This window comes from Mobula hypostoma, chromosome 5 (genome assembly GCF_963921235.1).
Source record: "Mobula hypostoma chromosome 5, sMobHyp1.1, whole genome shotgun sequence".
NCBI lineage: Eukaryota > Metazoa > Chordata > Chondrichthyes > Myliobatiformes > Myliobatidae > Mobula > Mobula hypostoma.
The window spans coordinates 118,971,843-118,988,333 of NC_086101.1; the positions used below are offsets into that span (position 1 = coordinate 118,971,843).

At 41.0% G+C, this 16,491-nt stretch overlaps 1 protein-coding gene across 4 annotated transcripts in view; it reads right to left on the reverse strand.

Annotated features, from left to right (window-relative positions):
- The window catches only part of chd3 (chromodomain helicase DNA binding protein 3), a 124,078-nt gene that overhangs the window by 63,387 nt on the left and 44,200 nt on the right, over positions 1-16,491 (reverse strand). For all 4 annotated transcript variants that reach the window (XM_063048877.1, XM_063048876.1, XM_063048875.1 and 1 more), the window contains exons 15-20: positions 12,716-12,916; positions 11,892-12,029; positions 8,613-8,734; positions 7,913-8,086; positions 5,921-6,062; positions 3,525-3,656 (exon numbers count right to left, since the gene is read on the reverse strand). In XM_063048877.1, the coding sequence (XP_062904947.1) occupies positions 3,525-3,656; positions 5,921-6,062; positions 7,913-8,086; positions 8,613-8,734; positions 11,892-12,029; positions 12,716-12,916 (909 nt within the window). The remainder of the gene's footprint in view (positions 1-3,524; positions 3,657-5,920; positions 6,063-7,912; positions 8,087-8,612; positions 8,735-11,891; positions 12,030-12,715; positions 12,917-16,491) is intronic.

Consider the following 16,491-nt stretch of genomic DNA (forward strand, 5'->3'; position numbering starts at 1 on the left):
TAAAGACTGAAACAAAGATGAAGCAAAGTTCATCTGCCATCTCTTTGTCCCCCATTACTACCTCACCAGCATCATTTTCCAGTGGTCCAATATCATCTCTCACCTCCCTTTTACTCTTTATCTTACTGAAAACAACTTAGTATCTTGCTTCATACTATTGGCTATTCATCTTTTCCCTTCTTAATAGCTTTTTTAGATGTCTTTTGTTGAATTTTAAAAGCCTCCCAAACATCTAACTTCTCATTCACTTTTGCTACCTTATATGCCCTTTACTTGGCTTTTATGCAGTCCTTATCTACCCTTGTCAGCCACGGTTGCCTAGCCGTGCAGTTTGAGAGCAACTTCTTCTGTGGGACATATCTATCCTGCGCCTTGAAAATTTCGGCCACCTCTATTCTGCCGTCATTCCCACCAGTATCCCCCTCCAATCCACCTGGGCAAGCTTGTTTCTCATGCCTCCGTAATTCCCTTTATTCCACTGTGATACTAATACATGTGACTTATGCTTCTCCCTCTCAAACTGCAGTATGAATTCAATCATATTATGAACATTATGTCCAAAGGATTCCTTTATGATAAGCTCCCTAATAAGATCTGGGTTATTACACAACACCCGATCTAAGATAACCTTTCCCTTAGTAGGCTCGAGCCTTACTTCAGTGGTTGGTAAGTTGATGGAGAAGATCCTGAGGGGCAGGATTTATGAACATTTGGAGAGGCATAATATGATTAGGAATAGTCAGCATGGCTTTGTGAAAGGCAGGTCATGCCTTATGAGCCTGATTGAATTTTTTGAGGATGTGGCTAAACACATTGATGATGGTAGAGCAGTAGATGTAGTGTATATGGATTTCAGTAAGGCATTTGACAAGGTACTCCATGCAAGGCTTATTGAGAAAGTAAGGAGGCATGGGATCCAAGGGGAAATTGCTTTGTGGATCCAGAACTGGCTTGCCCACAGAAGGCAAAGACTGGTTGTAGACGGGTCATATTCTGCATGGAGGCCGATCACCAGTGGTGTGCCTCAGGGATCTGTTCTAGGGTCCGAGTCCATAGGACACTCAAGGCTGATGCGCAGGTTGACTCTGTGTTTAAGAAAGCATACGGTGCATTGGCCTTCATCAATCGTAGGATTGAATTTAGGAGCCAAGAGGTAATGTTGCAGCTATATAGGACCCTGGTCAGATCCCACTTGGAGTACTGTGCTCAGTTCTGGTCGCTTCACTATAGGAAGGATATGGAAACCATAGAAAGGGTGCAGAGGAGGTTTACAAGGATGTTGCCTGGATTGGGGAGCATGGATTTATGAGAATAGGTTGAGTGAACTCAGCTTTTTTTCCTTGGAGCAATGGAGGATGAGAAATGACATGATAGTGGTGTATAAGATAATGAGAGGCATTGATCATGTGGATAGTCAGAGGCTTTTTCCCATGGCAGAAATGGCTAGCACGAGAGGGCACAGTTTTAAGGTGCTTGGAAGTAGGTACAGAGGAGATATCGGGGTAAGTGTTTTACGCAGAGAGTGGTGAGTGCATGGAATGGGCAGCCGGCGACGGTGGTGGAGATGGATAAGATAGGATCTTTTAAGAGAACAGGTATATGGAGCTCAGAAAAGGCTATGGGTAACCCTAGGTAATTTCTCAGGTAAGGACGTGTTTGGCACAGCTTTGTGGGCCGAAGGGCTTGTATTGTGTGGTAAATTTTCTATGTTTCTAAAAGCTGCTCTAAAAAGGCACCTCGTAGGCATTCAACAAATTCCTTCTCTTGTGATCCAGCACCAACCTGATTTTCCCAATCCCCTTACATATTGAAGTCCACAATTACAACTGTGACATTACCCTTATTACATGCTTTTTCTAGCTCCCTTTGCAATCTCAACCCCACATCTCGGCTACTATTTGGAGGCCTATATACAATTCCCATAATGCTTTCTTTACCCTTGCAGTTTCTTAACTCTACCCACAAAGATTCGACATTCTCTGACCCTATGCCACCTCTTTCTAAAGATGTAATTCCATCCCTTACCAAAAGAACCATACCACCGCCTATGCCTTCTTGCCTATCCTTTCAATACAAAGTATGTCCTTTGATGTTAAACTTCCAACCATGACCTTCTTTCAGCCACAACTCAATAATGCCCACAACGTCATACCGACCACTCTCTAATTGCGCCACACGTTCATCCACCTTATTCCGAATGTTACATGCATTTAAATACAGCGTACCCCCTGCCATATTAGTTTAAAATCTTGTATCTTGACAGGTTGCATTGTAATCCCTGGTACAGTAATTCCGACACACAAAAATGCAAGAGGTTGTAGACAGTTGTGAGCACTGCCTTCCCCACCATTGACAGCATCTACAGGAAACACTGCCTCAATGAGGCAAGAGCTATCATTAAGAAACCTCACTGTGCTTGTACACATGATAATATACTCAATTATGTAGACACCATAGCAAGAAAGCACACCAAAGTCTCTTATTCCTCAGGAAGCTAAACATATATTTGGCATGTCCCCATTGACCCTTACTAATGTCTATTGACGCATCACAGCTTAATGTGGCAACTGTTCTGGACATGACTGCAAGACAGAGCAGAGAGTTCTGTTGAGCTGTGTCCACATTATGGAAACCAGCTTCTCCTCTATGGACTCTGTCTACATTTCTCACTGCCTCAGTAAAGCAGACAACATAATCAAAAACACCACCTACCCAGATCATTCCTCCTTCTCCCTTCAGGTAGAAGGTAAAAATGCTAGAAAGCACATACCACCAGGCTCAAGGACAGCTTGCATCCCACTGTTGTAAAACTATTGACCAGCTCCCTAGTATAATAAGATGGATGCTTGATCTCACAACCTACCTCATCTTGACCTTTACCTTATTGCCTACCTCCAGCTTTACACTTTAGTTTGCATCCTGTTATTGTTTTACCTTATACTACTTTCAATGCACTGTTTAATGAATTGATTTGTATGAACACTGTAGACAACAAGCCCTTCACTGTACATAAACCAATTCATTATTGTACACAGCTGGAGTAAGCCATTTTTCCCTTCAAGCTACTTTATCATCCTCAGGATCACAGGTCACCTTCTGCCTTTATTTCACTTCTCGGTACTATCCCTCATGCTCTTTAATATCCAGAAATCAACTGAACTCTGCTTTTGAATGAACTCACTGAGGGAGACTCCACACCCCTCTGGGGTAGAGGGCTCCAAAGATTCACTTTCCTTAGCATGAGGAAATTTATTCTCATCTCAGTCAGAGACAGCGACCCTGCTTACATAGTGGACTCAATTCTTTCTTCCCAATACAATCACATCGAAAGAATGAATACATAACCACGAGACCAGACACATACAGAGTCCAACTCAAATTGTACACCCCACCTGACCATGCAATCCCCAAGTTATCAGCAAATTTGAATCTTCCAGTTCCTTCACAGATCTGCAAAATGGGCAATATAGAGATTATGAATATATCAGTATATATCATATCAGTACACGAGGTTACTAGTTTACCTGAGAAAATATCAGCACTCTGTGGCCCTGATCCTTCAACTTCCTCAACATTTTCTGGAGCAGCATCAGTTTTCCAGAGGACTTGATCAATGCACTGCCTTCGTATGCACCATTTGGCAACTTTGCACCCTCCTGAGACAAAGACAAATAAAACAGATGTTCAGGACAACATTTTGCCCACAACAATGCTCTGACACAGAAGTAATTAACAGAATAGTTCAAATTCATCAAACCAACATCTTTCAATAACAGGGACGCATCTTTTCGACACATTTTCTCTCTCCTTGACCCCATCAAGTTTCTCCCTCATTGCTCAAGGAATGCAGGAGTGAACAACAGTTTAAAGTCAGACTGACCGTCACCTTAAGAGTAATAAATAATAGCCCGACGAGCACTTCAACATTCCAGAAAGATTTTACAAAATTTAAAGTGGAGGTCTCAGCGAAAAGCACATTCTTTGAGTCCATAGGTTGTAGGAACAGTTCAGTGATGGGGTGAGTGAAGTTTATCCCTTTGGTTCAAGAGTCTGATGGCTCAGGGGTAATAACTGTTCCTGAACCTGGTCGTGAGAGTCCTGAGGCTCCTGTACTTTCTTCCTGAAATCACTTAAGTCTCTGAATTGTTTTTTTTAAATCAGCTGCCCTTTCAACTTACAATATCCCAACATTGGCAAGTCCAAAACCCAAGTTTTCTCTGGGGTCAGGCACACAAAGGCTGATGACAGTATTCTCACTAGTGCAATAGGTAACATGACAATTCTTCTACCAATACCATAAAGCCACAAGTACCTAGAGATGGGTTTTCATAAAGAAATAAACCAATGACCACTGGTTATGGTGAACTGGATACACTGCTTGTCATTGGTTGTGGTGAGCCAGATGCACACCCCTCAAGGACAATGAAGAAGTTACACAAATAACTGTAAAGCAAAAATCTGCTGATTTATTCAAAAAGGCAGGAGGTTGGAGATGGGGCGGAGGGAAGGGGCTAGAACCAAAATAATTGGATAGCCCTTTCAGGGAGCTGGCACAATCATCTCCTCCTGTTCTGTTTAGTTTACTGGTTGTGTAAAATTAATGTGTTCAACCAAAACTCTATTGAAGCATATGACGGTCTGCTAATCATGCTGGACCACCCACTGATAATGTCTAAGATAATTTATGAATGGTTATGACAGAAACGAGTTCTATTAAGTATATCAACTGATTGTTCTCCCTGGGAAACGAGGAATATACAGTTTGAGTGCTCGCTAATTTAGCATTCTGTGTCCAACATTCTCTCATTGGAGTTGAAGGCTATGTGTTCAAACCCCCTTTTAGAGTTTCAAGTGTGTAAAAAAAAACAAGGTTTCTGCTTTTGATCTAATACTAAGGAAGTACACCACACTCAGTGAAATACCTCATGGATGAGCAGGTAAAGCAAGTCACGTATGCCCTCACGGTTTAGCACAAAAGATCACACGGGGTATTTTAAAGAGACAGGTATTTCTACTCCCAGACAACCCAAAACAACCTTAATTCTCAACTGTCAGAATATAGTATATGAAGTGGGTATCATCACACTGGGGGGCCTTGTTGTACATAATTCATGTACATTCCATTTGTAATGAATTTTCCTGCCCAAAAACGATAATGTTTGAACTTCAAAGTTACTTTAATGGGTTTGAAGCATTTTCCAAGTATTTATTTGTACAACACAAATGCATGATTTTGCTTTCCTTTTTTACATACTGATATACACATACATATACACACACAGATATATATATATATACATACATACACACACACACACATGCATTTATTTATTATAATTAATATTTTTTCTAAAATTATGTATTGCATTGCACTGCTGCCACAAAGACAACAAATTTCACGACATATGCTGGCCATATTAAACCTGATTCTGAATGATACTCTAATCAAAATTGCTTCTCTTTTCCAAAGTGTAGAAGGCTGAAAAATGATCTGATAAAGGCATTTAACAAAAAAAATTAATTGGGTAACAAGCAGGTGGAACATTTGGATTACAGGAAATTTCTTTATATGGAGTATTAAATCTGAGAATTGAGATCCACAGGAAGTGGATGAAGGAGCAAGCAGCAAACTCAGGAAATTGGTTTTGCATTGCAAAGCAGGCTAATGATCACACTAACTGTAAGAGCAGGCTCCAAGGATTGGCGAATCCTCACTCATAGTTCTACGTTCATCCCACTCACTATCCCTCAACCAGTCTGAATTGTCCTTGATTCTTGCCAAAATCACTACCACTGTTAGGTACCTGTTGCTTTCTTGGGATGGTTCACCAGATGAAATGCAAGACTCCATTTCTGGCTATATGTTTCAACATACCAAACTATAAATAATGTTAGACAGTACAAAATGGCAGACACATACCATGGCGGCCACAGGGAAGAGGTAAGGGTGGTTACAACACTTCTTCAGATCCATCATGATATTCAGCAGTGACACCTGATTCCCACCTCCTTTGGAGTTGAGGGCATCAAAGTTCCTCGTCAGAATAAATTTGTAATATTTCCTGAAAGACAAGTAACAGGATACAGATTTATGTCTCCAGTCTGAGGCCGATAGCACCTAGTGACTGATTCAGTTAGGCCATGTTAGCAAATAATTAATTAAGAGAGATGTTCAGAAATTCCAATTTTTACTTCTCCCTTCTGCCCCATCTTTCAGAAGTATTTCCAAAGGTATATTTCTACAGAGGTATTTCTAACTATTTCTACTGATGGGGCCGAAGAAATGAACAAAGAGCTGCTTTTTGAAAAATACAGATTGACATGAGAAAAGGAATTCAAGTTCCAAATTCACCGTTAAGACAAACTGGTTAAAGTACAGAAATACAACTTTCACAAACCTTCAGCAAAGAGAATTAGTAAAAGAAAAATGCCATTTCCCCACCCCCCCCCCACAGTCCCTATGCTCTATCCACTTCCATCCAATGCCTTCCATGGATTAGAATCACTGAAGTTGTTATCTAAGAGATTTAATATCTGTCAGGGTGAAGGATTCTTGACTGACGTTAAGAAAACAGCATGTTTTTTTTGTTGTTAATATCAGATATTAGGATTGAGGTAGACAGGTATTGTGTTGCTCTGATTAGCAAAGAGCAGGTTAAGGGAATAGGCAAAGATTTAAGGGTGTTGTTGGAATAGCTACATGGATAGGTGTTTATTAAGAAAAAAAATGTAACTAGCAAGCCACAGTATTGGCTGACAATGTATTATTTTAAACACATCACGTTCTTATGATTTGGAATGCTCTGAATAGACAGAGGAAACAGATTCAGCAATAATTTTTGAAGGGGACTGAGGTGAAAAAAACAAATTGCTATGGGAAGATGGCTGGGGCCTGCAATACTAAGATCATATTCAAAGAGACAGTGTTGATCAATGGGTGAAAGATTTGCTCTGTGATCCAATGACAGGAAGAACATTCACAATCCGTAAGCTCAGTGCTGATTCAATTGTCAATGCTCAAAATATTGGGAGTGTAAACTGAACTGGTAGCAAAAGTGGATTCTAAAGTAAATCAAATATTCCTTCTCTAAAGCAAAATACTGAAGACACTGGAAATCTGCATACACAAAACATTTATCATTCTAGAAGCATTTGTGTAGAAAGAAACAGTGATGTTTCAGTTCAATATTTTATCAAAATGGGTAAAGTTAAAAATGAAAAATCAAAAATAAACACTGCAGATGTTGGAAATGTGAAATAAAATCAGAAAATGCTGGAAACGCTAAACAGGTCATACAGCATTTGTGGAAGAGCAGAAGTAACATTTCCAGTAGAAAACAAGGGGTTTTCTTTCTGCAAATGCTGCCTGAAGAAGTGTTAAAGTTGCAGAAATAAATTGGGGGGGGGTGGCGATGGATCAGATCTTCAGTGGTCAAACAGAAGAGACTGACTGATGCAAGTATGGGAGTGTAAGCTGAAAGATGCAGTTAAGGTTTTCCCAGAAGGATAAAGAACATTGAAATACCAAGCAAGGAGAGAAAGAAACTGCCGATTATGGAAATGAGGTACACAAGCTTGAAAGAATGAAAAAAATACAGTTGCTGGAAATCAGAAACTGAAAATAGAAAATACTGGAAACCTTCAGGACAGTCAGCATCTGTAGAAAGTAAAGCAAAGAATGTTTCAAGAAAAAGACACTTTACTGGAACTGATAAAAATATTTCTCATTCCACAGATGGAATGACTACCTATCTGACATTGTATTTAATGCTGAGGTCTGAAGGCTGGCAGAAGATGAGATGTTATCCCTCAAGCGTCACTGGATCAGTGGTTTCCTCCCCCAAAGTGTGAACCTTCTGCTAAAGGTGAAGGAGCTAACAGAGTTGCAGAGCACAGGAACGCAGTTACTTACTTTTGCATCGTGCTTAACTCCACACGAACAATCAATTCAGTCTTGGATGGCATGTTCTTAAAGACATCTGTTTTAAGGCGTCGCAACATGTGGGGACCGAGAAGATCGTGGAGCTTCTTGATCTGGTCCTCCTTTGAGATGTCAGCAAATTCTTCAAGGAAACCCTCCAGATTACTGCAAAAGATACTGAGCGTGAGCCATGCTTTGGACAATTACTCAACCCACACTAGGATCAGAACCCTCACATCATCGATGGTATTGCACCAGCGACAAGAGTTTATACAGATGCAAGTATGCATCCAAACTCCAAACAGCAAACTCCACAGGATTATCTCACAACGGGGATTACAACAATCAGCATAATAAAGTAATAACATAGATTTCAAGAGGCTTATAAAAGGAAGGAGCAATAAGAGAGGTTTGCAAGAAATGACAGAGTTTGAAGCACAATCATTAATATGGAAAATTAGGGATGAACACAACTTCTATCAGGGAAATTAACTCTACTTTTGAGCTGTTAATATGGCTGAATCATGTGTCAAGTCATTGATTCACTCTCCATCTCAAAAGTGGCAAGATAAAACCAGACTCAGAGCTTGGAGTATTTAGGGTTGGCTGTCTGAACACTGACTACAGTCCATTAGTTGAAGAGTACTTTGTAACTCAAGGTTATGGAAAGCAATCTTATCCTGCCACTTACTTGAAGCGGTCGGGTGTCAGGAAGTTCAGCAGATGGAAGAGCTCTTCCAGGTTGTTCTGCAGAGGAGTCCCTGTTAGCAACAGCTTCCAATCAATCTTATAACCATTCAATACTCTGAAAAACTGAACAATAATGACAATGTCAAGACAGCAGATGTGGCTGTTTTCTTCAGGTTACTTTAATGGATAACACAAAAGTAAGTTCAAATCTCTTTAGCGTTCAAACCCATGCAGATATTCCCACTGGCAGTACTGACAGACCACAGGAGAGGAAGAGGTAAATATTGATCATATTGATATTTCACGGAATTTATGTGTGTAAATCAAACAAGTGAGGGATTAAACAAAAATTAGACAAATTTGAAGGGGGGGAGCTCATCAGAAGATCAAACGGAATATTAAAACAGCGCCAAAGATAAGCAGGAAGATGAAGGGTTCTTGAAGATGGGAACATGGAGTTGAGTTATGAAAAGATCAGCCATAATCACAGTAAGGAACATAACAATTAACCAACTGAGATACTCTGGGATAGAAGAACAATAATGTACTGGTTAAGTAACACTGATACAAGAACATGAGTTTACATCTTCCTGGCAACTACGGATATTTCATTTTAAAAAAATAAACCTGAAAGTTTGGAAAATCGTTAGCTTCACTGTCCAATACAATTAAACAACTTAACAGTTGCTAAAAATATCTTTTTCACTAATATCCTTCAGGACAGGGGTCCCCAACCATTTTTGCACCGCGGACTGGTTTAATATTGACAATATTCTTGTGGACTGGCCGACCCGGGGGGTGGGGGGGGGGGCTTTTCAAGTAGGGTTGCCAACCTTCTCACTCCCAAATAAGGGACAAAAGTAGCAGTCAAATATGGGACACTTGTGTTTACCCCAAGAAAGACTACCATGACCTTGAAGCATGACGTCATGCGTGAACGTGCCAATTTTTTTCTACAAATCGGTTTTGGCTTAATCTTCCCGATTCTGTTAAGTGAAACTACACTGTACATGTGGGGTACCGCAAGGCTCAGTGCTGGGACCCCAGTTGTTTACAATATATATTAATGACTTGGATGAGGGAATTAAATGCAGCATCTCCAAGTTTGCGGATGACACGAAGCTGGGTGGCAGTGTTAGCAGTGAGGAGGATGCTAAGAGGATGCAGGGTGACTTGGATAGGTTGGGTGAGTGGGCAAACTCATGGCAGATGCAATTTAATGTGGATAAATGTGAAGTTATCCACTTTGGTGGCAAAAATAGGAAAACAGATTATTATCTGAATGGTGGCCGATTAGGAAAAGGGGAGGTGCAACGAGACCTGGGTGTCATTATACACCAGTCATTGAAAGTGGGCATGCAGGTACAGCAGGCGGTGAAAAAGGCGAACGGTATGCTGGCATTTATAGCGAGAGGATTCGAGTACAGGAGCAGGGAGGTACTACTGCAGTTGTACAAGGCCTTGGTGAGACCACACCTGGAGTATTGTGTGCAGTTTTGGTCCCCTAATCTGAGGAAAGACATCCTTGCCATAGAGGGAGTACAAAGAAGGTTCACCAGATTGATTCCTGGGATGGCAGGTCTTTCATATGAAGAAAGACTGGATGAACTGGGCTTGTACTCGTTGGAATTTAGAAGATTGAGGGGGGATCTGATTGAAACGTATAAGATCCTAAAGGGATTGGACAGGCTAGATGCGGGAAGATTGTTCCCGATGTTGGGGAGGTCTAGAACGAGGGGTCACAGTTTGAGGATAGAGGGGAAGCCTTTTAGGACCGAGGTTAGGAAAAACTTCTTCACACAGAGAGTGGTGAATCTGTGGAATTCTCTGCCACAGCAAACTGTTGAGGCCAGTTCATTAGCTATGTTTAAAAGGAAGTTAGATATGGCCCTTGTGGCTACAGGGGTCAGGGGGTATGGAGGGAAGGCTGGGTTCTGAGTTGGATGATCAGCCATGATCATAATAAATGGCGGTGCAGGCTCGAAGGGCCGAATGGCCTACTCCTGCACCTATTTTCTATGTTTCTATATATTATTTCTACTTTATATAGGCTGTGTATTTATCATATCATTCCTGCTTTTACTATATGTTAGTGTTATTTTAGGTTTTATGTGTTATTTGGTATGATTTGGTAGGTTATTTTTTGGGTCTGGGAATGCTCAAAAATTTTTCCCATATAAATTAATGGTAATTGCTTCTTCGCTTTACACCATTTCGGCTTACAAACTGTTTCATAGGAACGCTCTACCTTAGCGGGGGAAATACGGGACAAGGGCAGTCCCGTATGGGACAAACCAATTTAGCCCCATATACAGGATGTCCCAGCTAATATGGGATAGTTGGCAACCCTATGTTTAAGTTCAACAGTGCGTGACAGGGAATGAGGAAAGGTGCAGCTGACTCATATCGTTTCCTCGCGGCCCGGTGGTTGGGGACCACTGCTTTACGGAAGGAAATCTACCATCTTCCACAACCTAGCCTGTGTGTGAATCCTGACCCACTAATATTTATTTATTTAGAGATGCAATGTGGAACAGGCCCTCTGACACAACAAGCTGCACTGTCCACCAATCCATCTATTTAACACTAGCCTATTTACAAATGGTGCTGGAGTTGAACTCCAGTCTCTGAGGCTCCAAGCTGCAATAGTGTCATGCTAACCACTACTCTACCATGGCAGCCCACATTGACTTTTAACTGCTTCTTCAGTTCTAAGGTAATTAATGATGGGCAATAAGTACCAATGATTGCCAGAGATGTACACCCATCATGAACAAATAAACTAATGCCAAGAGTGGCCATTCTTACATAGATGTCATCTAATTGAATTTTAACCATCCTTCCACTTAGTTAGGCAAGTGGGAAAGTCAAAATGGACAACTTCCTTGCTAGCTTCAAGTATATACAACAGACCCCTGGACATTAACAATCCAAAAAATGGGAATTCATACCACAAAGCAGCATAAGAAACTACTGGGTTTTCATAAAAATTCAAGCTGATCCTAATGTGAATTGAAAAGACCTTGGGCCTAGAAGTACCAATGTGCTTGTCTCGTACTTTTCCTCTAAAATGGAACAGTGAAATCCTCATACACCTAAAATAATCCACCCAGGGTGCCAAAACTTGCCAGAAATAAGTTATAGTGACACTTGGAAAATTGCTAGAAGTGAGGTATCAGCTTCTCAAAACAAGGACCAGAAGGTCAGCAGTTAGCTTCAAGGTAAGAATTGTAAATGATGAAATGCCAGACACGTAAAGTGAATGTGCCAACAAACTCACCTTCGATTGATTGTTCTTTAATCTGTGTGCTTCATCTACCACTAGACAGGCCCACTTAATGGAGCTGAGAACTGCCTGGTCAATGGTGACCAACTCATAGGAGGTCAATAAAACATGAAACTTCACCTGTGCCTGATTCTACAAAAGAGAAACACAAAATCAGTTCAATCATTAAATGAATATTGTTGCACAATGATGGTTGGGGCTCAACATGTTTCCCATCCTCTTCAGATTCTTCTGAATCACTTTCCAGTGGCTGTGAGCATCCGTGGGTCTTTCCCAAACCCAATCTTCAACATCAGAAGATACTGCATCTCAATGGCCTGATATCAGACACTTCACTTCATTCTCAACATTCTGCACCACAACACTAACTCAGAATACTCAGAAGACAAGAGATTCTGTAGATGTTGGAAATCCAGAGCAACACACAAAATGCTAGAGGAACTCAGGAGGTCAGGCAGCATCCACGGAAATGAATAAATAGTGGACATTTCGGGCTGAGGCCCTTCAGCAGAACTGGAAAGGGAGGGGGAAGATGACAAAATAAAGAGGAGGACAAGCTAGAAGGTGATAGGTGAAATCAGGTAGGTAGGGGAGGGGGATGAAGTAGAAGCTGGGAGGTGACAAGTGGAAAAGCTAAAGGGCTGAAGAAGGAATCTGATAGGAGAGGAGAATAGACCTTGGGAGAAAGGGAAGAAAGAGGGGCACAGGGGGAGGAGACAGCCAGGTAAAGAGAAAAGGTTGGAGGGCAGCCAGAATGGGGAATTGAATACTTTCCTTCATTAATTACAACTTAAAATACTGAGAATTAGAAAACTTACCCTGATTTTGACTGCCCGCTTGCTGACTTTAACTGCATTATCATCGAAGCAAAATTCATTTTCCCGGATGACAGCACGGCTATCCTTGTCTCCTGTGTATGTTACCACATAGAAATTTGGTGCCCACATCTCAAACTCTCGCTCCCAGTTGATGATTGTGGATAGGGGAGCACTGACCAAGAAGGGGCCTTTCGTGTGTCCCTGAGGAATCAGAACAAAAAAAATGTAACGATTGAAATGAAATCTTCCGAGGAGAAATTAAATCACCAAGCTAGCCAAATACTACAAGGCCATCAAATAAAATTAGCAATGGTAAAAGAAGAAATTGAGTGGTGACCAAAAGCTTGATCAATGTTAAAATGGAAGATGCTGCAATTAAGATTTGGACAAGTTTTGGAGGACCTGCAGCTTACAGAGTTGTGGAACCTTGCATTATTTAACTGAGGGGATCTTGAGCATTGGTATCCAATACATTTGAGGTAGGCTTCACAACTTCTTGGATTAACAGAATGACAGAGCACATGTGCGAGATAATCATGAACTTGCCACTAAGAATTACCAATGGGAAACAAGAGTCAGGGTGAATAATGTTCTACAATCACCTACTGCCACCTGGTATTTACAATCAAAAAAGTTGGTGGATTTCCATCCACTACCTCCAAACCCCCACCCATCCCCTCCCCCAATAAGAGAAGGAAATGCAAAATTTAAGTGCTGGTGAAGATGATTTATGACAGCACAGAAGATTTAAGGTACATGGGATCCATGGTAAGACCATGAGAATTAGGCCATTCAGCCCATTGACTCTGTTCCACAATTTGATCATGGCTAATTTATTTCCCTCTCAACCCTAATCTCCTGCCTTCTCTCCATAACCTTTCACGCCCTGACTAATCAAGAACCTATCAATCTCTGCCTTAAATACACCCAATGACCTGGAATCCAGTCTCCTCTGGCAACAAATTCCAGATTCATCACCCTCTGGCTGAAGAAATTCCTTCTCATCAATGTCCTAAATGGAAGTTCCTCTATTCTGAGGCTGTGTCCTCTGGTCTTAGACTCTCCCACCAAAGGAAACATCCTCTTCATATCCACTCTATCAAGGCCTTTCAATATTTGATAGGTTTCAATGACATATCTCCCATTTCTAAATTCCAGTGCATACAGATGCAGAGCTTTCAATCACTGCTCCTATGATAATCCTTTCATTCCCGGAATCATTCTTGTGAACCTTCTCTGAACCTTCCCCAATGTCAGCACATCCTTTCTTAAATAAGGGGCCAAAAACTGCTCACAATATTCCAAGTGAGGCCTCACTGGTGCCTTATAAAGCCTCAACATTACATCCTTGCTTTTAGATTGTAGTCCTCTTGAAAAGTATGCTAACAAAGCATTCACCTTCCTTGACACCAGCTCAACTTGCAAAGATGGGATTCAAAATTAACTTGGCCAGAGAAGACAGGAGGTAGTGGTGGAGGGTGGTATTCTGACTGAAGGTCCACAGGGAATACTGTTGGAACCATACTGTATATACACAGGCTGATTAGTAAGCTTACAGGTGACATAAAAATGAGCAGAGTTGTGCATGGTAAGGAAGGCTTTCATTTGACACAGCAGAATACAGTCTGATTGGAAGTTGGGTGGAGAAATGGTAGATGGAATTTAATCAGAGGTCAAATGTAAGAAGGTATTGAGTAATCTGCAGGAATATTGATGTACAAGGGATCTTGGGGTGCAAGTTCTTAGCTCCCTGACAGTGGCAACACAAGTGGACAGGATAGTAAACTAGAATGCTGGTCTTTAGATTGAGAGGACCAGAGTTCATTAGGTGATAGTGGCGGGGTGGAGAGTTGGTTAGATGGTTACTAGGAGTTATGCTAGAGCAGGGTTTTTTAACCGGAGATCCGGGAGGGGTTGTGATTAAAAAAAAACAAACATCGTTTTTTTTTTAACTTTGCACAACACACAATACTAGCACTTGCAGTGGTGGGCAGCCTCGCTAGCAATCTCATTACAGGCCTCTCAGCCCAGTACGGCAGTGCGCAGTAGGACCGAGTTATTTGGTTGAGTCCATTCTCAGTTTTTGACATGAGATAGGGGATGCCATTGATAATTGGTGAGTGCTGTACTGCATGGAGAGGAAGATGGTAATCTGATGAGGAGTGTGAAGTCTGTTTTCGAAGCAATGAATGGACATGCTCAAGGCTGTGATATCAGCCTTTTCCTCCCCCAGCTTCCCCTTACGCGCTGCCGACTGACTTATGGGAGCAAACAAACTCTATGAGTGTAGTAGAAAATTGGAAGAAAATTTTCATTCTAAAGAAGGAACTTTTATGTGCCACAACTCAGCTGCTGGCCTGTCACTTTGCTGTTGTAAAAAAAAAGAAAATTCTGACATTATCACAACACACTGCTTTCTTCACAGAGGGGTGCTGATGTCAAAAACTCTGGAGATGAAATGAAAAAGTTCTGGATGATGCTACAAAAATGGTTAACTTTATTAAACAAAGACCAGTTCACTCGAGAATGTTTTAAAAAATGTGCGAAAACCAGGACAAAGGGCACACCAATCTCCTACTACATACAGAAATCCAGTGGCTTAGCAGAGAAAGAATTCTCAAGAGGGTGTTTGAGCTGAAAGGTGAATTGCAGGAGTCCTTTCGAGAAAATAGAAGGCCAGATTTTGCCGAGTGCTTTAAAGATGAAGAATGGTTGCAGTAACTAGCCTACTTAACAGACAGTTTTCATCATATGATCCTGTTGAACAAATCTCTGCAAGGCCCTGGAAGAAACATTTTGACTTCAAGTGACAAGATTCTTGAGTTTAAAATCTTTGGAAAAATCATGTTGCAAATGGAAACCTTGAAATGTTTCCACTGCTGCTTGGGCTTGAGAGTGAGGAAGGACATCAGAAAGTCTCAAGTCTTACTGAAAACCACCTGGAAGAACTACAGAATAAAATTCAACAGCATTTTCCTGCCTTTCAACACAAGTGTTTGACAGGGTGGAGGGACCCTTTCTCTGAATCTTCTGCTTAGACTGAGAACCTGACTTTGAGAGATGAGGAAAAACTTTGTGAGCTGCAGTCTGATCATGCACTCAAGATGAGATTTACTGACCTGCCTCTGGACAAGTTCTGGATTTCTGTGGAAGAAGAGCATCCTGCCATTCATAGGAAAGAAATGAACATTTTGCTGCAGTTTTCAACTTCTAACATGTTTGAGCAAGCTTTTTCTTGTTTAACAAGCATCAAGAGCAAGGGTAGAAGTCATCTCATTTCAGTTGAAATTGAAATCCTAGTGTGCTTATCTCAAGTTTAATATCTGCCTTATGAGTTTTTAAATATTTATGAAAGGAAAAAAGATTAATTTCAATAAAAGTAAGTTAAGCTAAACTACCTGTTTTTTCAAAGGTAGGCTAAAATTTATTCTCTACTCAAAAGAACTTCAGACAATTTTTTTCGATTATTATATCTACAACTTACTGATCATGTTTCTGTACTGTGAGCTACAGATATATTAATTTTTTATGCAGGGGTTCCCTGAGACCTGAAAATTATTTCAAGGGTTCTTCCAGAGCAAAAAGGTTGAGAAGGGCTGTGCTAGAGATGATCAAGGCTTTGGCTACACTACACCTGGAGTATTGTGAGCAGTTCAAGACATCATACCTGATGATGAATACACTAGCCTTGCATATATTGGCCATAATAACACCTGGGACTCCAAGAATTAAGTTATAGGAGAAATTACTTATCAAAAAGCTGTATTCCTGAAATT